The 23,738-nt window shown below is 41.6% G+C and overlaps 3 pseudogenes and 1 gene segment (V, D, J or C); all 4 read left to right on the top strand.

Annotated features, from left to right (window-relative positions):
* The first annotated feature begins 205 nt into the window (after positions 1-205).
* Positions 206-2,688, top strand: LOC107158434 (annotated as a pseudogene).
* Positions 2,689-9,210: 6,522 nt separating this feature from the next.
* Positions 9,211-9,885, top strand: LOC107158435. The segment is given in 2 exon segments: positions 9,211-9,347; positions 9,497-9,885. Coding segments are annotated over 2 exon segments (513 nt in total).
* Positions 9,886-9,981: 96 nt separating this feature from the next.
* LOC107158436 lies at positions 9,982-17,746 on the top strand (annotated as a pseudogene).
* A 2,138-nt stretch (positions 17,747-19,884) lies between these two features.
* Positions 19,885-20,281, top strand: LOC125615127 (annotated as a pseudogene).
* The last annotated feature ends 3,457 nt before the right edge of the window (positions 20,282-23,738 follow it).

Genomic DNA, 23,738 nt, shown 5'->3' on the forward strand with positions numbered 1-23,738 from the left:
CTCACCAGTGATGCTGTGAACAGAATCCAGCACCCGTTCTGGGAGAATGAGGAGATGTCTTGAGACTGGAGTTTGTTTTGTGACTATGGTGGGAGGGAGTGAGAGAAAAGGAAACTTTCTAATGAAATTTCCAGGGAACATATTTCATGGCTGACATTTTACTAACTGACCATGCTTTAGAAAGTTTTCATGACCATCCCGGGGTCCCCAGGGGTTCCCACCCGTCCTTCACCAACGCCGGCCGGCCTGGCGCAAGTCCTTGTCTGGGCCCTGGCCCGGCCCCAGGTTGGAGAAGCCAAGGCGGCGGCGCTGGGATCTGGAGGGTCCATTCTTGTGATTCTCAATGGAGAGTGATAGCACAGATTCATAATGAAAACCAGCCCCTGGCGTCCACTAATTCTCAAAAGACGGAGGCTGCCTCTTCCTGTTCAAGATGCCCCATGCGAAACACCAGAGGAAGAACCTAAGAGACCCCCTGCCCAAGAGGAGCCTAGTCAAGCACAGGCCCCAAAGAGGTGGCTGAGTCCAACTCTTGCAAGTTTCCAACTGGGATCAAGATTACTAACCACCCTACCATGCCCAACATGGAGGTGATGGCCATCCCCAACAATGCTGATATCCAAAGCATCATCACAGCATTGACTGCCAAAGGAAAGGAGAGTGGCAGCAGTGGGCCCAACAAATTAATCCTTATCAGCTGTGGGGGAGCCTCAACTCACCCTTCAGGACATCAGCCTCAATTCCAGACCAGCAATGATTCTAAGAGGACAGAAGTTATTACAGACATATTGGGACCAAACCCTGCCACTAGGGATGCAAATGTTCTTAGACCACCTGGACCCATTCTGGGGCAGAGACTGGAGAACTCTGCTGGTGGAGACACAGCAACCTACACCCTGGACAACAGCTTAACCAACATCCAATGGCTTGGAAAGATGAGTTCTGATGGCTCCTGTAGCATCAAGCAAGAGATGGAGGAAAAAGAGAATTGTCACCCGGAGCAGAGTCAGGTTAAGATGGAAGAGCCCTCAGGAACCTCAACATCCTGGCAGGACTCTGTCTCAGTGACTGCCTTACTCTGACATGGCCATGATTCAGTTTGCCATCAACAGCACTGAGAGGATGCGCATCTTGAAGGACATCTATACTTGGATTGAGGACCACTTACCCTATTTTAAGCATATTGCCAAGCCAGGCTGGAAGAATTCCATTCACCACAACATTTCCCTCCATGACATGTTTGTTCGGGAGACATCTGCCAATGGCAAGGTCTCCTTTTGGACCATTCACCCCAGTGCTAATCGCTACTTGACGTTGGACCAAGTGTTTAAGCAGCAGAAATGACCCAATCCTGAGCTCCGCCGGAATATGACCATCAAAATGGAACTCCCACTGGGTGCACGGTGGAAGATGAAGCCTCTGCTTCCTTGGGTCAGCTCATACCTGGTGCCCATCCGGTTTCCAGTGAACCCGTCACTGGTGCTGCAGTCCTCAGTGAAGGTGCCACTGCCCCTGGCAGCTTCACTCATGAGCTCCGAACTTGCCTGTCATAGCAAGTAAGTCCGCATTGCCCCCAAGCTTCTGAGCTTCCAGTCTTGGTTAAGCAGGTCACCCTACCCTCAGATTGTGCATGTAGTCTTCTAGATTCTCTTTTAGGATTTCTGCTACTAGCTGATGAGGGCATAGCCCCTCTTCCTGCTGTGGGACCAGTGAAGGAGGAGAAACCCCTGCTTGGAGAAGGGCTGTTGCCTTTGCTTCAAGTTCAGTCCATCAAGGAAAAGGAAACTCATCATGGGGAGGACATGCCACAATTAGTAAGACCCATTAAAGTGGAGAGCCCTCCCTTGGAAGAATGGCCCTCCCCATGCCCATCATTCAAAGAGGAGCTGTCTCACTCCTGGGAGGATTCATCCTGCTCTCCCACCCCAAGACCCAAGAAGTCCTACAGTGGGCTTAAGTCCCCAGCCTGATGTGTCTCAGAAATGCTCGTGATTAAAGGAAGGGAGAAGAGGGAGATGAGCCAGTCTTGAAGGAACAGCATCTGCAGCCTCCCTGTCTGGATGAGCCTGAGCTGGTCTTCTTAGAGGGCCCAGCACATCCGGACGAGCTACTGAGGCCCCCTCCTGGCAGAGCCTGTCTCCCACCTGAGCTGCCTCCAGGAGGAGGGAGGACCTTTCAAGACCCCCATTAAGGAGACTCTGCCCATCTCCTCCACACCAAGCAAATCTTATCCTCCCCCAAACCCCTGAATCCTGGAGGCTCACACCCCCAACCAAAGCACAGGGTCTTGATTTCAGCCCAGTACAAACCCTCCAGGGCACCTTTGGCTCCCTGCCTGACTCCCTGGGGCTGATGGATCTGAGCACCACACTGCTGAAAAGCATTTCCCTCTTTGACTCACCCTGAGAGCTCCTCAATTCAGAACCCTTTGATCTTGCCTCTGACCCCTTTAGTAGCTCTTCCCCCTCTGATCTGGAAGTTCCCAAGCCAGGCTCCCCAGAGCTACAGGTTCCCAGTCTTTCAGCCAATCGTTCTCTAACTGAAGGTCTGTTTCTGGATACGATGACTGACAGTCTTAGCAAGATCCTGCTGGATATCAGCTTCCCTGGCCTGGAGGAGGACCCATTGGGCCCTGACAACATCAACTGGTCTAAGTTTATTCCCGAACTACATAGAGACTGGACTTGACCTTGCCTTGCTGCTCAAGCTGTCCACCATTCCAGGTATTCATGTGGCTGGGCAGTCCCAAGGCTCAGTGTACCCCAATTCCTCTGAGTGAGGATAGCAGGTAGGGACCATGCTGCTCCTCTTAGCTCCCCAGCCTGATTATGCCAAGGCAGCAGTCACACCTTAACTGCTGCTGGGACCTTTGCAAGCAGTAGGGTAAATGGTCTCTGTGCCACCTATGCTTCTTGAGAGAATCTAATTCCTCTACTCTCCCGGCCATAAGCTGAAGGGTGAGAATGTCAAAAGTAACGGTATCCCAAACCATTTTCATTCTGTGCCCAGCAGTCTCACCTTCCCGGCTCCTTGTAGGGTGACCCTTGTAAATAGTGTAAATTTTCCAAATTATCCTCTAATTATAAATGTAATAAGCTTATTTCCTTAGATCATTATCTAGAGACTGCCAGAAGGTGGGCAGGGTAACAAGGGGTTGCAATTTGCCTCTGTTCCTTGCTTTTGGTTCCTGAAGAAGGGCAGGACCTGCAGTGCAGGTTTCTTCCTGACCCAAGGTACCTAGCTCAAGGGTTCTTTACTGTAGGCACCCAATCTGCTTCCCAGGGTCCCTCTTATTGCTCCTTCCTCCTACCTCCCCATGTTTCCAAGTCAGCTTTCCTGCAAGAAATCCTGGTTTAAAAGGTCTCATATCGGGTCAAGAGTTGAATTTTGGGGTGGTTGAATAAATGCTTCTGCAGCAAAGAGAATAAGTGCCCAGATGTGCCCCCTATTATGTTTCTCTGATAATGTCCCTAATCATGCCAGGGAGACTAGAATTGACAAGAACTCAGGTAGAGGCTTAAGAAGGTAGAAAGGACCCCTGACCTGCCTGGCTTCCTTAGCTTGCACCTCAGCTTTGCAAAGAGCCACCCTGGGACCCAGCTGACTGCATGTACATGAGCCAGATCAATCACACTATTGTAACTACCTACCAAATAAAATCCAGGGTGGAAAAAAAAAGTTTTCATGAAAACAAGATGCATTTAATGAGGCCACATGTGGCTCTTTCCATGTTCCTGTTCTGACATTTGAACTTTTTGAATGTGTGGATTTAATTGTACTTGATGAATCACAGATTAGACTATAATTTCTATCTGTTTGTTCTCCTTTGAGGACACTCATTTCCTATATAATAAGTCACATGATTATCCCACAGGTTACTGATAATTTTTTTTTCTGTTTTTGGGAAGATTCTTTTACTGTTAAATTTTCCCTTCTGTGTATTTTATTGATTAGTTTATATTATGAGGCTAATCAGGGTGACTCCTGTTTAGCATCTATTTTTCATTTCATATCTCCAGGAGAGTGTCCATATGTAATCATTCCACACATTTCTCTCCTTTAAACTTTAATTTCCTTCCTGTATTTTTCTAGATTTCCATTCACTTCAATAGTGCTTGCCCTTATTTCTGGGATGGATTTTGCAAGGGGTGCCCTAAAGCCTTTGTCAGAGAAATGTAACACTTCTGTCATCTCCTGACTGTCTTTCACATGAATGTTGAGCTTCCCTAAATCCATTATATATCAAGATAGTTGGACTCTATTCCAGACTTCCAATATTATTTTATAAAACTCTTGCATCTTGTTAAGATCATATTTGCATATTTCTGTCTTAGCAGGCAGTCTGCTAAGTTGAGTTCAAGATACAAGTTCTAACTTTCCATGAGTAGGTTACTTTATAAAAGTTTTGCAATACTCTTTGCATTTACTTTGTATATACACCATACAGTCTCCCACTTGGAAACTGGTTGTGGACTATCCCTACCCCTCAACCCTGTTTTCAGTTTTTGCATCTTTAGTATCAGATCCATGTGTCTGCAGTATAGAGGTAAGGCCATAATAAGATCATAAGTGATCTGGGTGGTTGCTTTCCCAACCTCATCTCTCTCAACCTCCTTAAACCTTATCTGTGGTGTTTCCCCTTCTCCTGCTGGTTTAACAAAGTGTATGTTTATTGCTGAGCACATCTATGCCTATACATGTGTCCAGGCTGAGTACCAGGAAGACAAGGCAACAGAACCAAGGAAGCTTCATGCCATCCTCTTGGATGCACTCTAGATCAGGTCCTTACGCCTTCTGCTGTGACTGCTGTCAGTGAAGCCAGATGTCCTGAAGGATGGGGTATTGAAAATGGACAGCAGGAAAACAAAACATGATTTCTCAATCCTACTCAGAGCATCAAGAGTCACCTTTCTCAGGATGGAACACTGAACAAGGGGTTTGTCCTGTCTCATATGGGATCCCTTTCAGTCCCAGGGCTGCCTGGAGTCCAAGCCAGGGAGAAAAAAGGACAAGCAGAAATCTCACCTCTGAGTCCTGTCTTCCTACCTTCCCTTCTATGGCTTGTATTTCAGGGTTCACACACAGCTGTTTCATGCATTTTGGGGCCCATTTTCTTTTTTAACTTTTTTGATAGAGAAACTATTACCTGCAAAAACAATAACATGTTGTTTTCAATATGGAAATTTAATTAGGATAAAGTAAATAAATATGAAAATACAGAGACTGAAAAAGCATTTCATAAATTTTTATGAGAAGCATCAGGAAGAAACATTTCTGTTGTTCTGTTTCTCCTGTGTTCCAAGGTTCAGAGAGCTGGTTTTATCATGGACAATGAGATACAGAGGAAAATAAAACAAAAAAGCAGAAAAAACACATCTCTGTGACTCAGCAAATAAAACAGATAAATTGGAATGAATTTTCAGACAATTATGGAGTTCACCATAAAACCATATGACTATTGTAGATACAGATGACTTATTTTTCTGTCTTCCTGTTCTTTTTCTCATTCATTTGTCCATAGATTACCTGCATTAGCAATGCCATTAATAGTGTTCATTTCAAAATTTTAGTTCAGAGAGGTATGCAGATGTTCAGATGTTTATCTTGCAATCACACAACTTGCTTCACATGAATACAGCTGTGTATCTCAGATTAGCTTACTTTAAGAAGAAAGATACTTTCTGCTGTCATTGAGAAGTTCTTTAAGAATTGCTTACTTTAGCTGGGTGCAATGGTGTACACCTTTAATCCCAGCTACTTGGGAATCTGAGGTAGGAGAATCATGAGTTAAAATCCAGCCTCAGCACACTTAGAGAAGCCCTAAGTAATTTAGCAAGACCCTGTCTCTAAATATCTCAGGTTTCACTAGGTGGCATAGTCTAATATTAGAATCCTTTCCTTCCTCTGAAGAGATCTATGAAATGGACTCAGCAAACAGTGATTTTTTTGTGAAGTTGGCCTAGACTTCATTAAGACTGAATAGAAGGATTTTTTTTTTCAATTTCATGGGAGGCTCACACCAGGCTTATACAAAAGTCTTCCACCATGAACTAGTATTTCACCACACAGTTGGCTCAATTTTTATTCCAATTTCTTTTGGACATGACCATTATGAGATTTTAAAAAAATTGCTAGTATCACTTAAAAGTATTTATTACTAAATTGTTTTTGATGCAAGATTAGGATGCACAGAGTACTCATGATTATACATTAATGTGCTGGTAAACATTTTGTAGTGAGAGGGCATATGTGATGAAATAAAAATAATTGTAATAGCAATGATGATGATGGTGGTGGTAGTGGTGATATTGATGAGAACAAGGAAGAGAACAGGAGCAGAAGAAGAGGGAGGAGGAGGGAGGAGAACAGGGATGTTGGAGGTGGCATAAGCACACAGATGAACTGTGGTACCAAACACATCCTGTGTTCTGTAGCATCACCCATGCTGTGATGGGAGAAGGAGTAAAATCAGTTTTGATTCCTATTTGTGAAGTAAGGAAACTTCCCTGAGGGGTGTCACATAGGTCCCTCTGAACCGGACCCTTTGTAGTAAGGCTAAAGCTTATTCTGCACTTTTCACTCTTTTATCAAAATACATGGACCAGAGAGAGATTTTACATTTGGACATTCAATTACGTGGCCCACTGTCAAGCACACTGCAGAGGCCACTTCTCTGTGTTGTGCTGAGAAGGACAGGGTGGGTGAGGCAACATATAGTGAGACTGCACTCCCTGTCCAACCCTCTCAGGTAAAAGATGGTTTAAGGGTCCCCTGCAGAGGGAAGTTCCTGCTCTGAGGCTCATACACTGGCAGGGGGCAGCAGAACTGCAGCAAGGAGCAGTCAAAACAGAAGCTCCAGATGCCCTGGGGAGCCCAAGAGGAAGGCCAGCTGTGGGGTTCAACGGGTGTTTAAGGAGCAGTCCCCAGATTGAAAGGAGAATTCATTCTATGGCCTTGGGTTGTAATGAGCAAGGGTTTTGAGGATCAAACTTAGAGTGTGCCAACCCACAATTATGCCAGGAGCCTGGGCAAAAGAGGGCTTTCCCTGGGAAATGCACTAGAGGAGCTGGTCCCAGGTATCAGGCTGGGCAGCTGCTGCAAGGCTGACTCTTTTGCATACAAAATGAAATTAAACCTGTCTCTCTCCCTGCACAAAACTCAACTCAAAGTGGATCAAAGACTTAGGAACTAGAACAGAGACATTGCACCTAATAGAAGAAAAAGTAGGCCCAAATCTTCACCATGTCAGCCTAGGACCTGACTTCCTTAACAAGATTCCTAAAGCACAAGAAGTAAAATTAAGAATCAATAAATGAGATGGATTCAAATGAAAAGCTTCTTCTCAGCAAAGGAAACATCAATAACGTGAGGAGAAAGCCTACAGATCAGGAGAAAATCTTTACCACATGCACCTCCAATAAAGCATTAATCTCTAGGATATATAAAAAGCTCAAAAAACTTAACACCAAAAAAAAAAAAAACCTAATCAATAAATGGGCTAAGGAAATGAATAGACACTTCACAGAAGAAGAAATACAATCAACCAACAAATATATGAAAAAGTGTTCAACATCTCTAGCAATTAGAGAAATGCAAATTAAAACTACACTAAGATTTCATCTCACTCCTGTCAGAATGGCAATCATCGAGAATATAGGCAACAATATATGTTGGCAAGAATGTGGAGAAAAATGTGCACTCATACATTGCTGGTGGGACTGTAAATTGGGTGCAACCACTATGGAAAGGAGTATGGAGATTCCTCAGAAAACTTGGAATGGAACCACTATTTGACCCAGCTATCCCACTCCTCGATTTATACCCAAAGGACATAAAATCAGCATACTACAGTAATGCAGCCATGTCAATGTATATAGCAGCTCAAATCACAATAGCTAAACTATGGAACCAACATAGGTGCCCTTCAATAAATGAATGGATAAGGAAATGTGGTATATGCAATGGAATATTTCTCAACTTTAAAAAAGAATGAAATTATGGCATTTGCCAGGGAATGGATGGAGCTAGAGAATATCATGCTAAGTGAAATAAATCAATCCTGAAAAACCAAAGGCTGAATGTTTTCTCTAATATGTGGATGCTAATTCGCAATAAACTAGGGAGCCCTAGAGAAGAATAGCAGTAACTTATATTAGGTAGATGGAAGTGAAGGGAGGAGAGGGGAGGGTATGTGGGGATAGGAAAGATAGTAGAATGAAACAGACATCATTACTTTATGTATATATGTGGCTGCATGACCTATGATTCTACAACATGTACACTCAGAAAAATGAGAAATTATCTATGTATGATATATCAAAGTGCATAAATGCATTCTACTGTCATGTATAACTAATTAAAAGAAATAAAAAAAAAACCTCTGTAGACTGACATGGACTCTTGTGTCCCTCTTTTCACAGCTCTGATGATAGCCTATCCTTGGTTCATTGACAGGGTCCTCCTTACAGGAAGAACCCCTGATCACCCACTTTCAAGAGTCAATTCTGTACCTGTGACCATGATAACATTCAGAGGCCACAAGTCTAAAGTGCAGTTCTTAAATAGGTCTGGTTTCTGGCCTTTTTAACAAGATAATTTGAAACACTGATAAACAACTAAATAAAAGAAAGTATTCTTGTTCTGACCCTTAGTGCCTTGTGAGAAGGGGGATGCCACAGAAGGAAGAAAATACCAGATGTGAAATGAGAATAGAAGCTGTGATGAATACAAAAAGCAGGTGCGTGCTTACCAAGCAAAATGTATATATGAAATGATTTACCAGAAAGGCTAATATTTCCAGACCACGTTCAAACGAAACAGCAAGGATGGGACAGAAATGCACTTGGGGGACACAGAAAGAGAAGGAGGAAAGTGAGGTACAATGATTCACTGTCTGCTGAATCAGATGTTATCAATGGCCACAGTAGGTTTCATCTCAGCCCATGACCAGGCTCCTAGAAGGTCAACAACCCTGCTGAGCTGGGCCCAGGACATACCACACCTTAGGAGGTCTGGGACAATGGTCATCGTGTCAATTTCTGAAAGGAGACTCTATCCTGGAACTTGGGGTTCAAAGCTGATTTTCTGCCCAGAGAAAAATCTGGAGGAAGTTGGGACTCCACTCCTCCTCCTCAGTCTCTTCTTCTCACTCCCACTTGCACTCAATGAAGAGACCTAGGGGAGGAGAAAATTTGCATGACAACCAAATATTACCCCAAAGGACATGAGAGGAAATAAGAGAGGCCTGGGGGAGCCCAGCTCTCTTGTGATTCAGGAGACAGAACTCTGGGACATCTCCACCATGGCCTGGATCCCTCTCCTTCTCACCCTTCTGTCTGTCTGCACAGGTGATCTGCTAACCTGTCCCCAGGCTCAGCTCTCACAGGATCCTGAGCTGGGTCCAACCCAACCTTGAGCTCAGCCCAACATAGTCATTAAGGGTACCTGCTAATGGGTCCTTCATCCTCAGGTCCCCCTCTCCTCTTCTCTCTTTCAGGTTCCATGGCCTCCTATGTACTGACACAGCCACCCTCAGTGTCAGTGACTCCAGGTCAGACAGCTATAATCACCTGCTCTGGAGACAAACTCTCTGAAAATTATATTCATTGGTACCAGCAGAAGTCTGCTCAGTCCCCTGTACTGGTGATTTATGAGGACAGTGAGAGGCCTTCAGGGATCCCTGACCGATTCTCTGGCTCCAGCTCAGGGAACACAGCCACCCTGACTATCAGCAGGGTCCAGGCTGAAGATGAGGCTGATTATTACTGTCAAAGGTGGGACAGCAATGCTAAAGCACACAGTGTTTCAGGCAGATGGAGAAGTGAGACACAAACACTTTCCTTGTCTGTGCCACATTCTTATAGTCTTCAGGAGGACTGGCAGTAAAGCCATAAGAGAGTCTGGCCCAGCTTATACAGATCTGAGGCCCCTAGACTGCCCTTTCCTCCCAGTTCTCTAGGTAGGCTTTGCAGAGGGGATATCATGAGTGGATTTTTGGGTGACATATCAGGCTGTCCTGGTGAGTTTTTGGCTTGGGTGTGTGTCAAGGATAGAGGACCTAAGTGGGAGGACAGACACAGGTGTCAATGAACTCTGTTCTTGATCCCTGAATTTACACTTTGTGTAGACTGGGCCACTTTTAGGTCCATATGACCTGGATTAGTCAGAAGTATCCAGCCCTTGAAAAGCTTCTGAAGCCCCAAGCTCATACGAAGCCTATGAATCTGAACTGAGCAAACCAGTATAGTGGGCCCTGTGGTATCTCCTCAGGTACTCCTCTGTCAGGCTGGCCCACCCATTCCCACACAGGGTGATTCTGGTCTGATTGCTGCCTGAAGTCAAGTTGCCTGGCTCTGCCTCTGTAGGAATCCAGCTTCATGAAACCACTAGGTGACCATGGTATGCATTCTAACCCTATAGAATAAACAGACATTAATACAGTGTGTTTCACACCACACCTGGACAATTTCTTAACTGATGTTGGAATTGTTAATAGTTTGGGGAATGCCCTAGTACATGCTGAATCTCACACAGGCAAATTTCTTTTCACCAAGGTTAACCAGAAATGTAGAATAAAGGAAATTCTGGAAACTGTTAACATAAAGTCCTCATAATCCACCCATTGGCAATGGGAAGCCACACATTTTATAATCCACCAAATCTCCGAAGAAAGATTATGTTGAGATCCATGTTCCTACTTAATAAGATGCAACAATCCTGGATAAAATCATAAACAGACTCACTGTTCCTTGGTGAAATTATGCAAAATCCTTTCTGACTTTTGGGTGACATTATTCTTCTCAGAGCTAATTCACATTTTGTTTTCAAACACTTCATCTCAAAGTCAAACATACACTGTCAGAATGTCTTATGTTGGAAAATACGAGGAAGAAAGGGGATGAGAAAACAAGAATATTTGGCTAACCTGTATCTACATGTTCATTTCAAATACTTGAACCTCCTTGTTACTGGTTCCAACGTTGTAGCTGATACTCATTATGACTCTTCCCAATTTATTCTACATCACCTGAACCTTCAGCAAACACCTCCCCTCCCAGGTGGGAGGAATCCAGAGTTTATTTCTGAAGTTCTTGGTCCATTATCAGCCCTGCCTTAATGGTGGTAGTGATTTTCTGTCTTTAATCAAGAACCATGGGAGAACTGAAGGACTGTCTGCATATGATATTTATTCTTTATGCTATAACTTGAATGTCTCCACCCAAACTGAGGTGGAAATTCATTCCCCATCATGAGATAGAGTGGAGAAATGTAATCTATGTATTTAGAGGTCAGACCTTAGAAAGGTAATAAATGTTAATGAGGTTATAAAGACCAAGTCTTAATCCAATGGGACTGCAGCTTAAGAAGACAAAGAGAAACCTGAGCAAGATTTGTCTTATTACATGATGCCCTCCAACATCTCAGGACTCTGTAGCCTCTCTGTCAGCAGAAAGGCCCTCAGGAGAGTCAAGAATATGATGGTGCTATGTTGTTGGACTTACAGAACTATGAGCTAAATAAACCTCTTTTCCTCATAAGTTACCTGTCTGTGGTAATCAGATATAGTAACATAAAAAGGACTAAGACTGAAAATTGGAATAGAGAAATAAGACTGTTTTTAACTATCAATACATGAAAATTTAGAAATAGGGCTGGGAGATCTTGGAGAAACAGGCTAAAAAAGCTTAAAATGCTGAACATGGAACAATATGGATGATTCTGTTGAGGAGCTAGATGGCAAAAAAAAATTAGGAAAAGTTTATAACTTCTTAAAGATTGGTTATGTGGTCATGACCAGGATGCTACTAAAAATGTGGACAGATGAGGGCATCATGCTGATGAGGGCTCAGATGGAAAGGAGCAATATCATTTTGGAAAATGGAGTCAAGCAAAGAATCAAGCTAAACTGTGCCTAGGCCTTAGGGCTTGATGGAAAGCCAAAATTAAGAGAAAGTAAAATGTGGTGGAAGAAATTTCTAAATAGAAAAATCAGTGAGGCTGTTGCCTGTGTACCTTTAACCAATTATACTAAGATAAGAGAGTAAGGAATTATTTAGTAGATATGGTGCAGAGACCTCCTACTTGGCAGCTATTTACCATCACACACACACACACACACACACACACACCAAAATACAAAGAATGAATGCAATGTTTTCTCTGAAATGTGGATTTTAACACAATAAGGTGGGTGTGGGTGGAAGGAAGAATAAAAGATCATTGGATTAGACGAAGGGAAGGGAGCTGGGGTAGGAATAAAAAGATAGTAGAATGAATCCAACATAACTTTCCCATGTTCACGTACTACATAACCAGTGTAACTTCACATCATGTACAACCACAAGAATGGAATCTTAATTAGAATAAGTTATACTCCATAAATATATATTATATATAATATTATATATATAATGTCAAAATACACTCTACTGTGATGTATATCTAAAAAAGAGGATATTGCTAAATTGCTAAGTCTGGTCTTGAATTTGAGATCTTTCTGCCTAAGCCTCCTCAGTCATTGATGTGCACCACAGTGCCCAGCAGTGATTCTTTTATAAAGTTGTGGTAAAATGTACAGAACAAAATTTTATCAACTTAATCCTTTTACAGTGCATTAGAAAAGGCTAGAAGAAATGATTTTGTAAGTTTTCACTATAAATGATAAATGTTTAGAGATATTAATAAATTTAATCTTATTTAAACTTTTTTTTTTTTTGAGATGGGGTCTCACTATGTTGCCCAGGCTGTTTAGAACTCCTGGGTTCAAGTGATGCTCTTGCCTCAGCCTCCTGGGTGGCTAGGACTATAGGTACATGCTGAATTGCCTGATTTTAACCTGATTTAAATATTATACAACATGTACATGTATCAGAATTTAACCTGATTTAAATATTATACAACATGTACATGTATCAGAATTTCATGTTACCCCAATATATGTACAAGTTTTGTATATATATATATATATATATATATATATATATATATATATATAATTTGGGGCTGAGGCTGTAGCTCAGTGGTAGAGCACTTGCCTAGCATGTATGAGGCACTAGGTTTGATCCTTAGCACCACATAAAAATAAACAAAAAAACACATTCTGTTCATCTACAACTACAAAAAGAATTAAAAAAAAATAAATTTAATTAAAAAAAATAGAACAAACCAGGCTCCTGTACTATTCATCTAAGGAGATTGCAAAGAATCCTAAGAAATCTCTGACAAAATTTCTGGCTACATTTCAGAAAACACAGCCACCCTGTCCATCAGCAGAGCCCAACCTGGGGGTTAGTCTAGCTATTACTGTCACAGGTGGGACAACAATGATAAAGCTCACAGTGAATCAGGCAGACGGATAAGTGAGATACAAACATCTTCCTGGTCTGTGTCACACTCTTCCTCTAGCCCAGGAGGCCTGAAAGCAAAGCCAGGTCAGGTCTGGCTCAGCTCAACCAGATCTGAGGACCCCAGTTTGCCCTTTCTACCCAGCCTTCCCATTTGGTATCTCAGGAGAAGATACAAAGACATTTATCACAACTGTGTTTCAGTTGTTCAAGATCCAGAGGAATGAACAAAATATCACACAAACAAATAGAGATTATAGATATAGATACTTGCAGAGATGAAAACTGGAAGTGTGAGATTAAGGAAAAGTAAATAAATAAACAAACTGAGTGATAGTAAATGAGATACATGGAAGATCAGTGAACCTTAGAAACTACTAAAGATAAAACTGGGGGATAATAAAAACAATAATCAATACATCACTGTGTTGGGGAACAGCTTCTTTCAGCATAAAGTGTGTGTGATTGAAGTTAGGAAGGCAGGGTGGGTATGGGGCATGAATAGATAGAATATTTGAGAAAATAATGGCCAAAAATATTCCACAATTGGGGAAAACCCGAAACCAACAAGCAAATAACTCACTAAAATCAATCCCAGGAAACATGAAGAAAACAGTATCACCACATATGATGTCACTTGATTAAACTAGGAGTGAATGGGACACTTGGACCTTAATGATAGGAGCAGATTGTTTACCAGAAGCAGGAGAGGAAGAAGACTGGGGAGCAATACCTTTACAAAATGAAAGGAAAAATATGTCAACCTCAAATTCTTTACCCAGTGATGCTGTCTTTCAAAAATTAAGGCAAAATGAAACTTTCACAAACACTGAAATTCACTTGAATTCAGGTATGTGGTGTCTACGTGTAATCCCAATGACTCAGGAGGTGGAGGCAAGCAGATTGCAAGTTTACAGCCAGTCTTGGCTGTTTCTTGAGACCCTTAACAGTTTAGTAAAACTTTGTCTTAAAATAAAAAGGAAAAATTACAGGGTTGTGGTTCAGTGGCAAAGCACCCCTCCAATCAAATTTCATTACCCCCATGAAAAAATTTTATTAAAATAATACCTTCTTAAAGGTATAGATGAACTGTATTAGTCAGGGTTCTCCATGAAAAGAGAATTAAATAGGAGATATAACAGCAATAGGACAAGATAGATGTAGGTATAAATATTTTGACAGATGACAGAGAAAGATATAGGATAAAATAGGTAGGTAGAGATTATAGATACACATTTTTTTGTGTGTATTTTCTTGTTATTTGCAGGATTAATAAAGAGAAAAATGAAACATACATGTTTAGTACAGATACAATTTTTAGAAAACATTTGCAACATATGTTTGGTGGAATCTAAAGATGCAGAACCTACAAATGTTGAGAACCAACTGCAGGGAGATATGTACACATATTCCCTACAGTCCTGCATCACTTAGCAATAGTGGTATGTCCTGAGAAATGCATCATTAGGCAATTTCATCATTCTGTGAATATCATACAGTGTACTTTACACAAATGTAGATGGTACAGCCTACTACACACTAAGGCTACATGGAGTGTGTGTGAATATGTGTTGTATAAGTACTATATGCTTTTATATATATATATATATATATATATATAAAACACATATTGTACATATAATATATGTTGAAACCTATTGCTTCTAGGGCCATGAATTAAGCAACATGAACTTGAATCCAGCACAGGAGAAATGAAGCAATCAAGAGACGGTAGCAGCCCTCTTGGTGTAGTGAGCAGTGCATCAGTCTCATAGTCTGAAGATACAGGAGAGGTATGAGGCTGTTGTAAGCATACTACAACATACAGCTTTATACTCAACATTTTTATAATTACAAGGAGTACACTCTGATTAAAAATGAGAACTATACTACAAGAAACACAGATAATATCATACTTATTTATTATCATGACAAATATTATCTACTGCACATAATTGTGTGATAGGGTTACATGATTGGTAATACAATAGTATTGTTTGCTTCATTATCATCATAAACATAAGTAATGTGTTGCACTTCAACCTTAGGACGGGATGACATAACAAGGTAAAAGGAATTTTTCAATTCCATTGTAATCTTATGAGACCACAATAATATATACAGTCTATGATAAACAAACACCATTACAGCAGTGTAAGATTGGATGGATACATATAATAGATACATAACCAGACACACATTCAGAAAGAGGCAACTATTCTATTGAATTGCTTCATATAATCATTGTGGCTGGTGAGGTTAAATTGCTGGGCAGGCTGCAGCCTGATAATTCAGTAAGAGGTAAGGTCCAATTCTTGAGTCTGAATTCAGCAGAGCAGTACCTTGGAAATCTCAGTATTTGCTCTAAAGGCTTTTGACCGTGCATGAGGCCCAGGGACATCTTAGAGGGCAACCTGCTTTACTCAGCAACGACTGATTAAATGTTAATGTTAATCACCTATGAAAAACAATCTCAGCACCCATACAAGGTGTTTGAGAAATCATTGTGGGAAGGTGGCCTAGCCAGCCCAAAAATCAACTATCACTTAAGCTAGCAAATAGATGAAAGGGGACACTTTTTTAAAAAAACAAAATCAAAATGAAGAACAAATGAATGAATGAATGAGAAAAATGAACATAAAAAATTGAATTTTAACAGACACTAGTATGGCAATTTGTAAATCAATGGATGTGTAACTGATGTGATTCTGCAATCTGTGTATGGGGTGAAGGTGGGAGTTCATAACCCACTTGAATCAAAGTGTGGAATATGATATGTCAAGAAATTTGTAATGTTTTGAACAACCAACAATAAAAAATTAAAAAAAAATAAAAAAAAAAGAAAGCAAAAAAAAAAAAATGAATTTTGGATTTTGGGGCTGTAGCTCAGTTGTAGAGCACTTGCCTAGCATGTGTGAGGCACTGGATTCAATCCTCAGCACCACATATAAATAAATGAAAAAATGAGGGTCCATCAATAACAACAACAACAAAAAATTGAATTTTAATCATGTTGTATACCTTAAGATCACACAATTTTGTCATTTATAAAGCTGGAAAAAATGAGAAAAAAAAAACCATTGAACTTAAGGAGAAACTAGAATGTGAAGACACAGAAGGTATATTTCAACAAATTATACTATGAATTATATTAGTTATAAGTTATTAATTGCCACTACTAAAAGACATACATGGTCAGACTGAATTTCACACCAAGATCCAACAGTATATGTTGCTTACAAGAAACCCAATTTAAATTTTAAAAACAGAAATCAGTGCAAAATAGGGCAAATTTTCAATGCATAGAGACAAACCCACATATCTAAAGCCATCTGATATTTGATAAAGGTGCTAAAGATATATAATGGAAAAAAGACATCCTTTTAAACAAATGGTTCTGGGAAAACTGGGTAACTATGTGTAGCAAAATGAAATTAGACCCCTGTCTCTCACCCAACACAAAACTCAAATCAAAATGGATCAAAGATGTATGAATAAGTCTGGAAACTTTACAACTGCTAGAAGAAAACACAGGGTCAACTTTCCATCATATAGGTGCTGGCACTAACTTCCATAACAAGACCCAAAGCAGAAGAGATAAACCAAGAATCAATAAGTGGGATGCCATCAAACTAAAAAAAAATAATAACAATTCTGCACAGCAAAGGAAACAATTAAGAATGTGAAGAGGGAGCCCACTAAATGGGAGAAAAGTCTTTGTCAGCTATTCTTCTGATAGGGGATTAATATCCAGAATATAAAAGAACTATAAAAACTAAACACCCAATTAATAAATGGGTAAAAGAACTAAGCAGAAATGTCTCAAAAGTTAAGAAATATAAATGGTCAGTAAATATATGAAAAAAAATGTTCAACATCTATAACAATCAGGGAAATGCAAATGAAAACTACACTAAGATCACATCTCACTCCAGTCAGAATGGCAATGATCAAGAATACAAACAGCTCTTTTCTTGAATGCTGCCTACAAAGGTGGCCACCATCTGTATCCAGCATCATGGCTTCTTGTGAAGCCAAAAATTGTTAAAAAGAGGGCCAAGAAATTAATCTGGCACCAGTTAGACCTATATGTCAAAATTAAGCATGAAACCCAGATGTATTGACAACAAGGTGCAGAGAAGTTTCAGGGCCAGATCTTGATGCCCAGCATTGGTTCTAGGAGCAACAAGAAAACAAAGCACATGCTCTTCAGTGGCTTCCAGAAGTTCCTGGCCCACAATATTAAGAAGCTGGAAGTGCTGCTCATGTGCAACAAATTTTACAGTGCTGAGATTGCTCGCAATGTTTCCTCCAAGAATCACAAAGCCATCATGGAAAGAGTAGCACTGACCATCAGAATCATCAATCCCAATGCCAGGCTGCACAGTGAAGAAAATGAATAGACAGTTCATGTCTATTCATGTGTCTTTAAATAAAGCCACAAAAAATGCAAAAAAAAAAAAAAAAAGACAAAGAAAAAAAAGGAGAATACAAACAACCATAAATGCTGATGAGGTTGTGGGGGGGAAAGGTACAACTGCATATTGTTATAGTGGGACTGCAAACTAGAATAACCACTCTGGAAAGCAGCATGGAGATTCTTTAGAAAACTAGGGATGGAACCACCATATGACCCAACTGTCCCACTCTGGTATTTTCCCAAAAGATTGAAAATAGGCAGGGTGAGAATGGTCTAATTTCATTTTTCTACATGTAGCTAGGCAGTTTTTCTAGCATCAGTTGTTAAAAAGGCTGTCTTTTTTCCAAGATATATTTTTGGCACTCTACTGTAATATAGCCACCTCAATGTTTGTAGTAGTACAATTCATAATAACTAAATTATGAATTCAATCCAGACATCTGTCATTAGATGAATAGATCAAGAAATCGTGGTGTATGTCTAAGAAGGAGTTCTAATCAGCCATTAAAAAGTGAAATTATGGCATTTGCTGGTTAAGTGGATGGAAATGGAGAATATCAAGTTAAGTGAAATAAGCCAAACTCAGAAACTCAAAGGTCAAATGTTTTTTCTCATCTGGGGAAGCTGGAGTAAAATCAGGGAAAGGAGTGTGGGGACAAGTGCATGGAGTGAGTAATGAAAAAACGGCATATGTTTAGGGCATCTGAGTGGCAAACCACTTTCCTGTGCTAGGCATGTAAGCAGCAAACCACTTACCCCAAACCACTTACCCTGTATGCACAGCCCTGGGTGTGAGTCTGTGTGTTACAGTCCCTGCGCTTGCTCCATAGCCCACTCCTCCATTGGTCGCTGTAAGAACAGTTAGCAGAAATTGCATTGGTGGCTGCCTGTAATCTGCTTAACTACTGCCTGAGTATATATACATGGTAACTGCACAATAAAATCAGACCTGCATCTGGAGGTCTTGATTAGTGACTCTGCAGCCACACTCTCCTCTACCCTGTTCCGTTGACCTCCTCCCTGGAGGAAAGAGAGCCCACACACAGGAGGAGGGAAGGACAGGATAATATAAAAAACAAAACAAATGCAAATTAACAGAGGTTTGAGGCTGAGTAAAGCAGAGGAAGAAGGATGAGAGAGGGGAGGGAGGAAGGAAGGGAAAAGGAGGCATCATGAATTAAAATAAATTTCCATGCATGTATGAGTTTGTCAGTATGAACCCAATTTCTATGAATAATTATAAAAAAATCTAATTAAAAAATAAAAAGAAGTTTAAAATTCAAAGATCCTTAATGCTACTTCTAGTTAAAAACAAAGCAAGACAAGTAATTTGCCTCATATGGCCTGTGCCCATTTCTTTTAGATCATTTGGACTTTTAGTATGATTTTTTATTACCATGTTTTATTTAGAAAAGTCTCAATTTTACAAAAAATTGAGATACAATATAAATGCATTTAACTGAATAAAGGAAATGAATGGGAAACCACTGGAGCACTTCCAAAAAATGGACAACCTGTGTTTCCTGGATGCTGGGGTGGTGCAGGGACCTCCTCTTTAGCAGTTATTTCCCATCATCAGTGACCTCACTTCTCAAAAATTCTGGATTCAGGTTAAGACTTTAGGATGACTATTACAGCTCCACCTGTGACACTCATATTTAAGAAGAAATGTACAGCACACAAACAGTTGGTTTCTGTCATGGAGAAAAGTTTCCCTGTGAAGAACACCAACCCAAAACTTTTTATGCCTGTTTTAGTTAGTTTTTTTACTGTTACAACCAAATCACCTGACAATAACAATTAGAGGAGGAAAAATTTGTATGGGTGCTCACAGTTTCAGAGGTCTCTGTCCACAAACAGCTAATTACATTCCTTGGGTCTTGAGGCAAGGGAGACCATCATGGCAGAAAAATGTGGTGGAAGAAATCAGTTTAAGACATGATCAGAGGAAGTGGGTGGTTCAGCTGCTCTGGATACTGTTGTTTGGTGTTTGGGCCTCTTGAGGGGTTACTCTAGAGGGCCGCTGGTGCTGGCCTCAGTGACAGGGCTGGTCGCCCCTGCAAACCCAGTTGCTCCAGTTTTCAGTGTCTGCTGGTACCCTCTGCATCCTGCAGGCCTAACATGTTGTTGCAATACTTGAGCAGGAACCCACTGGTGGCTGCCCAGGTGGAGGAGTTGAGCTGCAAGGAGATTGACAAACACTGTCAATACCACCTGGTGTTTTTGCTCCACAACTTCAGGGACCTGGCCCCTGTGGGCGATGCTCTGTCTGCTAACATGAGGAAGCTGTGGACACCAGGATCAAGACCAGCAATCTGCAGCTGCAGCAGCTCTTCTCCTTTTCCATGATCTGGACAAACCACATCTTCCCTGGGTGAGGGTGCCCTCAAGAAGTTATGGATAAAATTCTTACTATGGCTGAAGGAATCCAAGTGACAGATGTTCCAATGCATAGAAGAAGTGGGACGAGCTGGTTGCCAAGAAGGGGCAGAAGAGCAATCCAAAAAACAAATCATAGAAGGAAAAAAAAACAACTCTGCAGTTGAATGAGATCTTGCAAAAATTTCTGCCAAAATAGAATGCACATCTGCTTAGCAGGCAAACAGTTCTACATATTCTGGGTCATCCACCAAATCAAAGAGAAGTGAAAACTTCATTAGGGAGCTCTGGCATCTCCAGTCAGAATAACTCTAGGAGTGACGGAGAGCGATCTGTTTCCAGCCAAAGTAGCAACAGCATTTCCTCTCAGGAAAAAAACATTAGGATCTGGAAAAGCTTCTGAATCAGAAGCTCCAGATAAGCATGGTGAAGCATCATTTGTTTTCTCCTTATAGAAATCCTGTGTGAGGACATCACCCTGGGCAAGGATTACTGCTTCTCTTGCATAGAGAGTGAGTTCTCTCACTTGAGTTTTTGTGAAAGGAGCAAGATTAGCCCCTGAATCTCTGGCTTCCCATGTGTTCTCTTCTGCCTGTGGAACCACTATAGTGATGCATAAGCTATGAGATCCTGACCAAAGGCTAAACATATGGGGACACACAACCATGTACTTTTCAGCCTCCCAAACTCTGAATTAAGAACCCTCTTATTTTATATTCCCCTGCCTCTGGTATTTTATTATAGCAACAGAAAACAGACTGATGCAGGGGCACTGTTATCTTTATGAAATTGAGTCATCCTATCCAATAGCATGGAAAGTTTTTCATATATGTTTGAAAGTCTACTTTTGTCTTTTTCAGGAGGGTTTTATAACTTGCCTCATACAAGTTCATATAACTAATAACTATTGATTCAGAGGTTGTAAGGATTCAAATTTCAACTTACAGATGAGAAACTGAGGATTAGAAGGACTAAGTGATTGCTTGACGTCACAGGGTCAGCTCTGTGACCAGATCTTCTGGCTCCCATCACAGCACTTCCTGTTATACCACCTGTCTTTGTCAGTTATGTGTTGCTCTGATGGAATGCTGGAGGTTGGGTGTTTTAAAAATAAAACAAGTCTGTTTAGCTAAAAATAAATAAATAAATAAATAAATAAATAAATAAAAAGAAATCCTCTTGTGAATAGTTAGTCACATGACCCAGTCCACTGATTGCAGATAATAAAGTGGCTCACCTAAAAAAGAGTGCTTTTGAAGGTTCTTCATTCTCTGCTTCTCAGAGCAGCTCAAGAGATTGAGGTGCCCATGTTAGTTTCCTCTGGAAGCTCAGGAGTAGAGTTGAAGCCAGAATTAGACAGGCAGTCAGTGTAGATAGGTAAATCGAGTTAGGTCAAATCAAGGAGGCCAATTTTGAGTGAGTCTGGGAAGTTTGAGACTGTCCTCTGAGGGATCTTATCAAGAACCTGCCGCTGCTCCAACCTGTTGCCAAGGTAACCTATCCCAGGAATTTCCCCTCCTACAAGGAGCTATAAAGTTGTTAAGGTGTCCTTGGCAACTCCACCCTGCCCTACCCCCCCTCAGCCCACCTGCTTCCCATCTTTTGGCCCTCCCACTGAGCATTCCTGGGCCTAGTCACTTATGCAGGAAGAAGAAAGGTTAGAGGGAAAAGGCAGGAGAACAAAGGAAGTCTAGGACATATAAAAAGGGCAGAACACCCCCCCTCTTGGGATACCAGGATACCAGCTATGGCCCCCTTCTTCCTCTGGGGGGAAGTCTATGTTACCCCTTTTAAAATAAGCCTTGCTTCATATGCTTTCCTCAGCATGCTTCTCTAATGTTCAAACTTCAATGTGGGGAAGCAGGACTCATCACCAATAACTGGCAGTATCAGAGTCGCCTAAATTATTATCTTTTAAACTTATTTCATAGACAACATAAAGTGGATTAACTTCCAAAAGTAGTTCAGAGGCAAGTGTTTCATTATCAGTTTGTAAACACAATTCCTCATCAGGCACATCCTTACTAACTCCCAACAACAGCTCAACAAATACATCATGCTAACTTCCAAAAGCACTTCCCAGGTAGCTGCATCACTGTTAGCTTCCATGGGCAGATCCCAAACCAGTGGATCTCTGGTTTTCAAAAGCACTTCCTTAGCAACTGTGTCCAACCTAGCTTCTAAGAGTAGTTCTCAGAGCAGCATCTCAAAGTTGCCTTCTAGAAGTACTTCACAGTCAAGTCAGAGTTCTGTCAAGTTTTGCATGGCCAAGGCAGAAGAGGAGTGAGGCAAGATGGTATGGGGTGGAGATGTCTGCCAGACTAAGACCAGGTGATGAAGGAGCAGCCCCTAGGTTGAAAGTGGGGTTAGAGGTCTACTCCACCCCTGTCTGTGTCCCCAGGGCTTCACCCTCCCCTAGACAAAATAAAGCTCCTCTAGCAGTGCAGGCTCATTTACATAAAGGGCAAAAAAATTTCAGTAAGCGGATAAGAGATCCTTGGGAGGAAGCCAGCCCAACCTGGGCCTCAGGAAGCAGCTTTGGGGGCAACTTACCATGGCCTGGACAACCATCCTCCTTGGCCTACTTCTTCGCTGCATAGGTGCTGCTCCAAGACTCTCACCCACCCACTCAGCCCAGGGCTCAGAAACCAAACTAGCCCTGACTTTCAGTTCAACAAGGCCCAGCATGCAATTGGCAGGATGATCTAGATGGGGGCTATGTGAGCCTGAGGGGCTGCAGCTGCCAGGAGACAGGGGTAATTTTGCTTTTGTGTTCAAAAGTTCCATCTTCCACCTAAGCCCCCCTGGCCACTGGTGCTGAGGTTGATGGTACGGGTGCTGTGTGGGCAAAGAGAATCCATGAAGTTCATCCAAGTCTGGCAAAGGGATAACCTGGGATTGTTCCTTCATGTTCATGAATACAACCACATTTTTTCTTTTTGCAAACTCTGTGGCATCCTATAAAGTGACTCAGCCATCCTCAGTGTCAGTGGCCCCCACAGCAGACAGTTAGGATCACCTGTGGGGGCAACAGCATTGGCAGCTATCTTGTGCACTGGTACCAGCAGAAGCCAGACAAGGCTCCTGTAGTGGTCATTTACAATGACAGTTGCAGACCATCAGGCATCTCTGACTGATTCTTTGGCTCCAACTCAGGAAACAGCCACCTTGACTAGCAGTGGGCCCCAGGCTTGGGACAAGACTGACAATTACTGTCAGAAGAAGGATGGCAATGCTGCCCACAGGGACAAAGGCAGACAGGGCAGGGAGAAAAAAAACCTGCCACCAGCCTGGCTACCATGGCCTCTCCCTGCCTTGGTTACAGTGAGAGGAACTGGGTGTTTCCAGTTCTGCCCCTGTCCTCACACTCCTGAGAGATGGGTCCTTGTTTCTGAACATTTCCATGTTCAGCTGACTCTATTTTGACCTGAGCAGGACATTTTGAATGATATGAACTGCCAGCTTCTTAAGACAGCAGCACTATGGTGTCAATCAAGCACCAGCAAGTCTATGAGAACTAAGGGAGAATAACCCTCAGACATGGTTGTCCTGGTATCTCAGAAAAGGGATGTCATTGGAAGAGGACATTATGAGAT

Source organism: Marmota marmota, unplaced genomic scaffold, assembly GCF_001458135.2.
Source record: "Marmota marmota marmota unplaced genomic scaffold, marMar, whole genome shotgun sequence".
NCBI classification, from domain to species: Eukaryota; Metazoa; Chordata; class Mammalia; order Rodentia; family Sciuridae; genus Marmota; species Marmota marmota.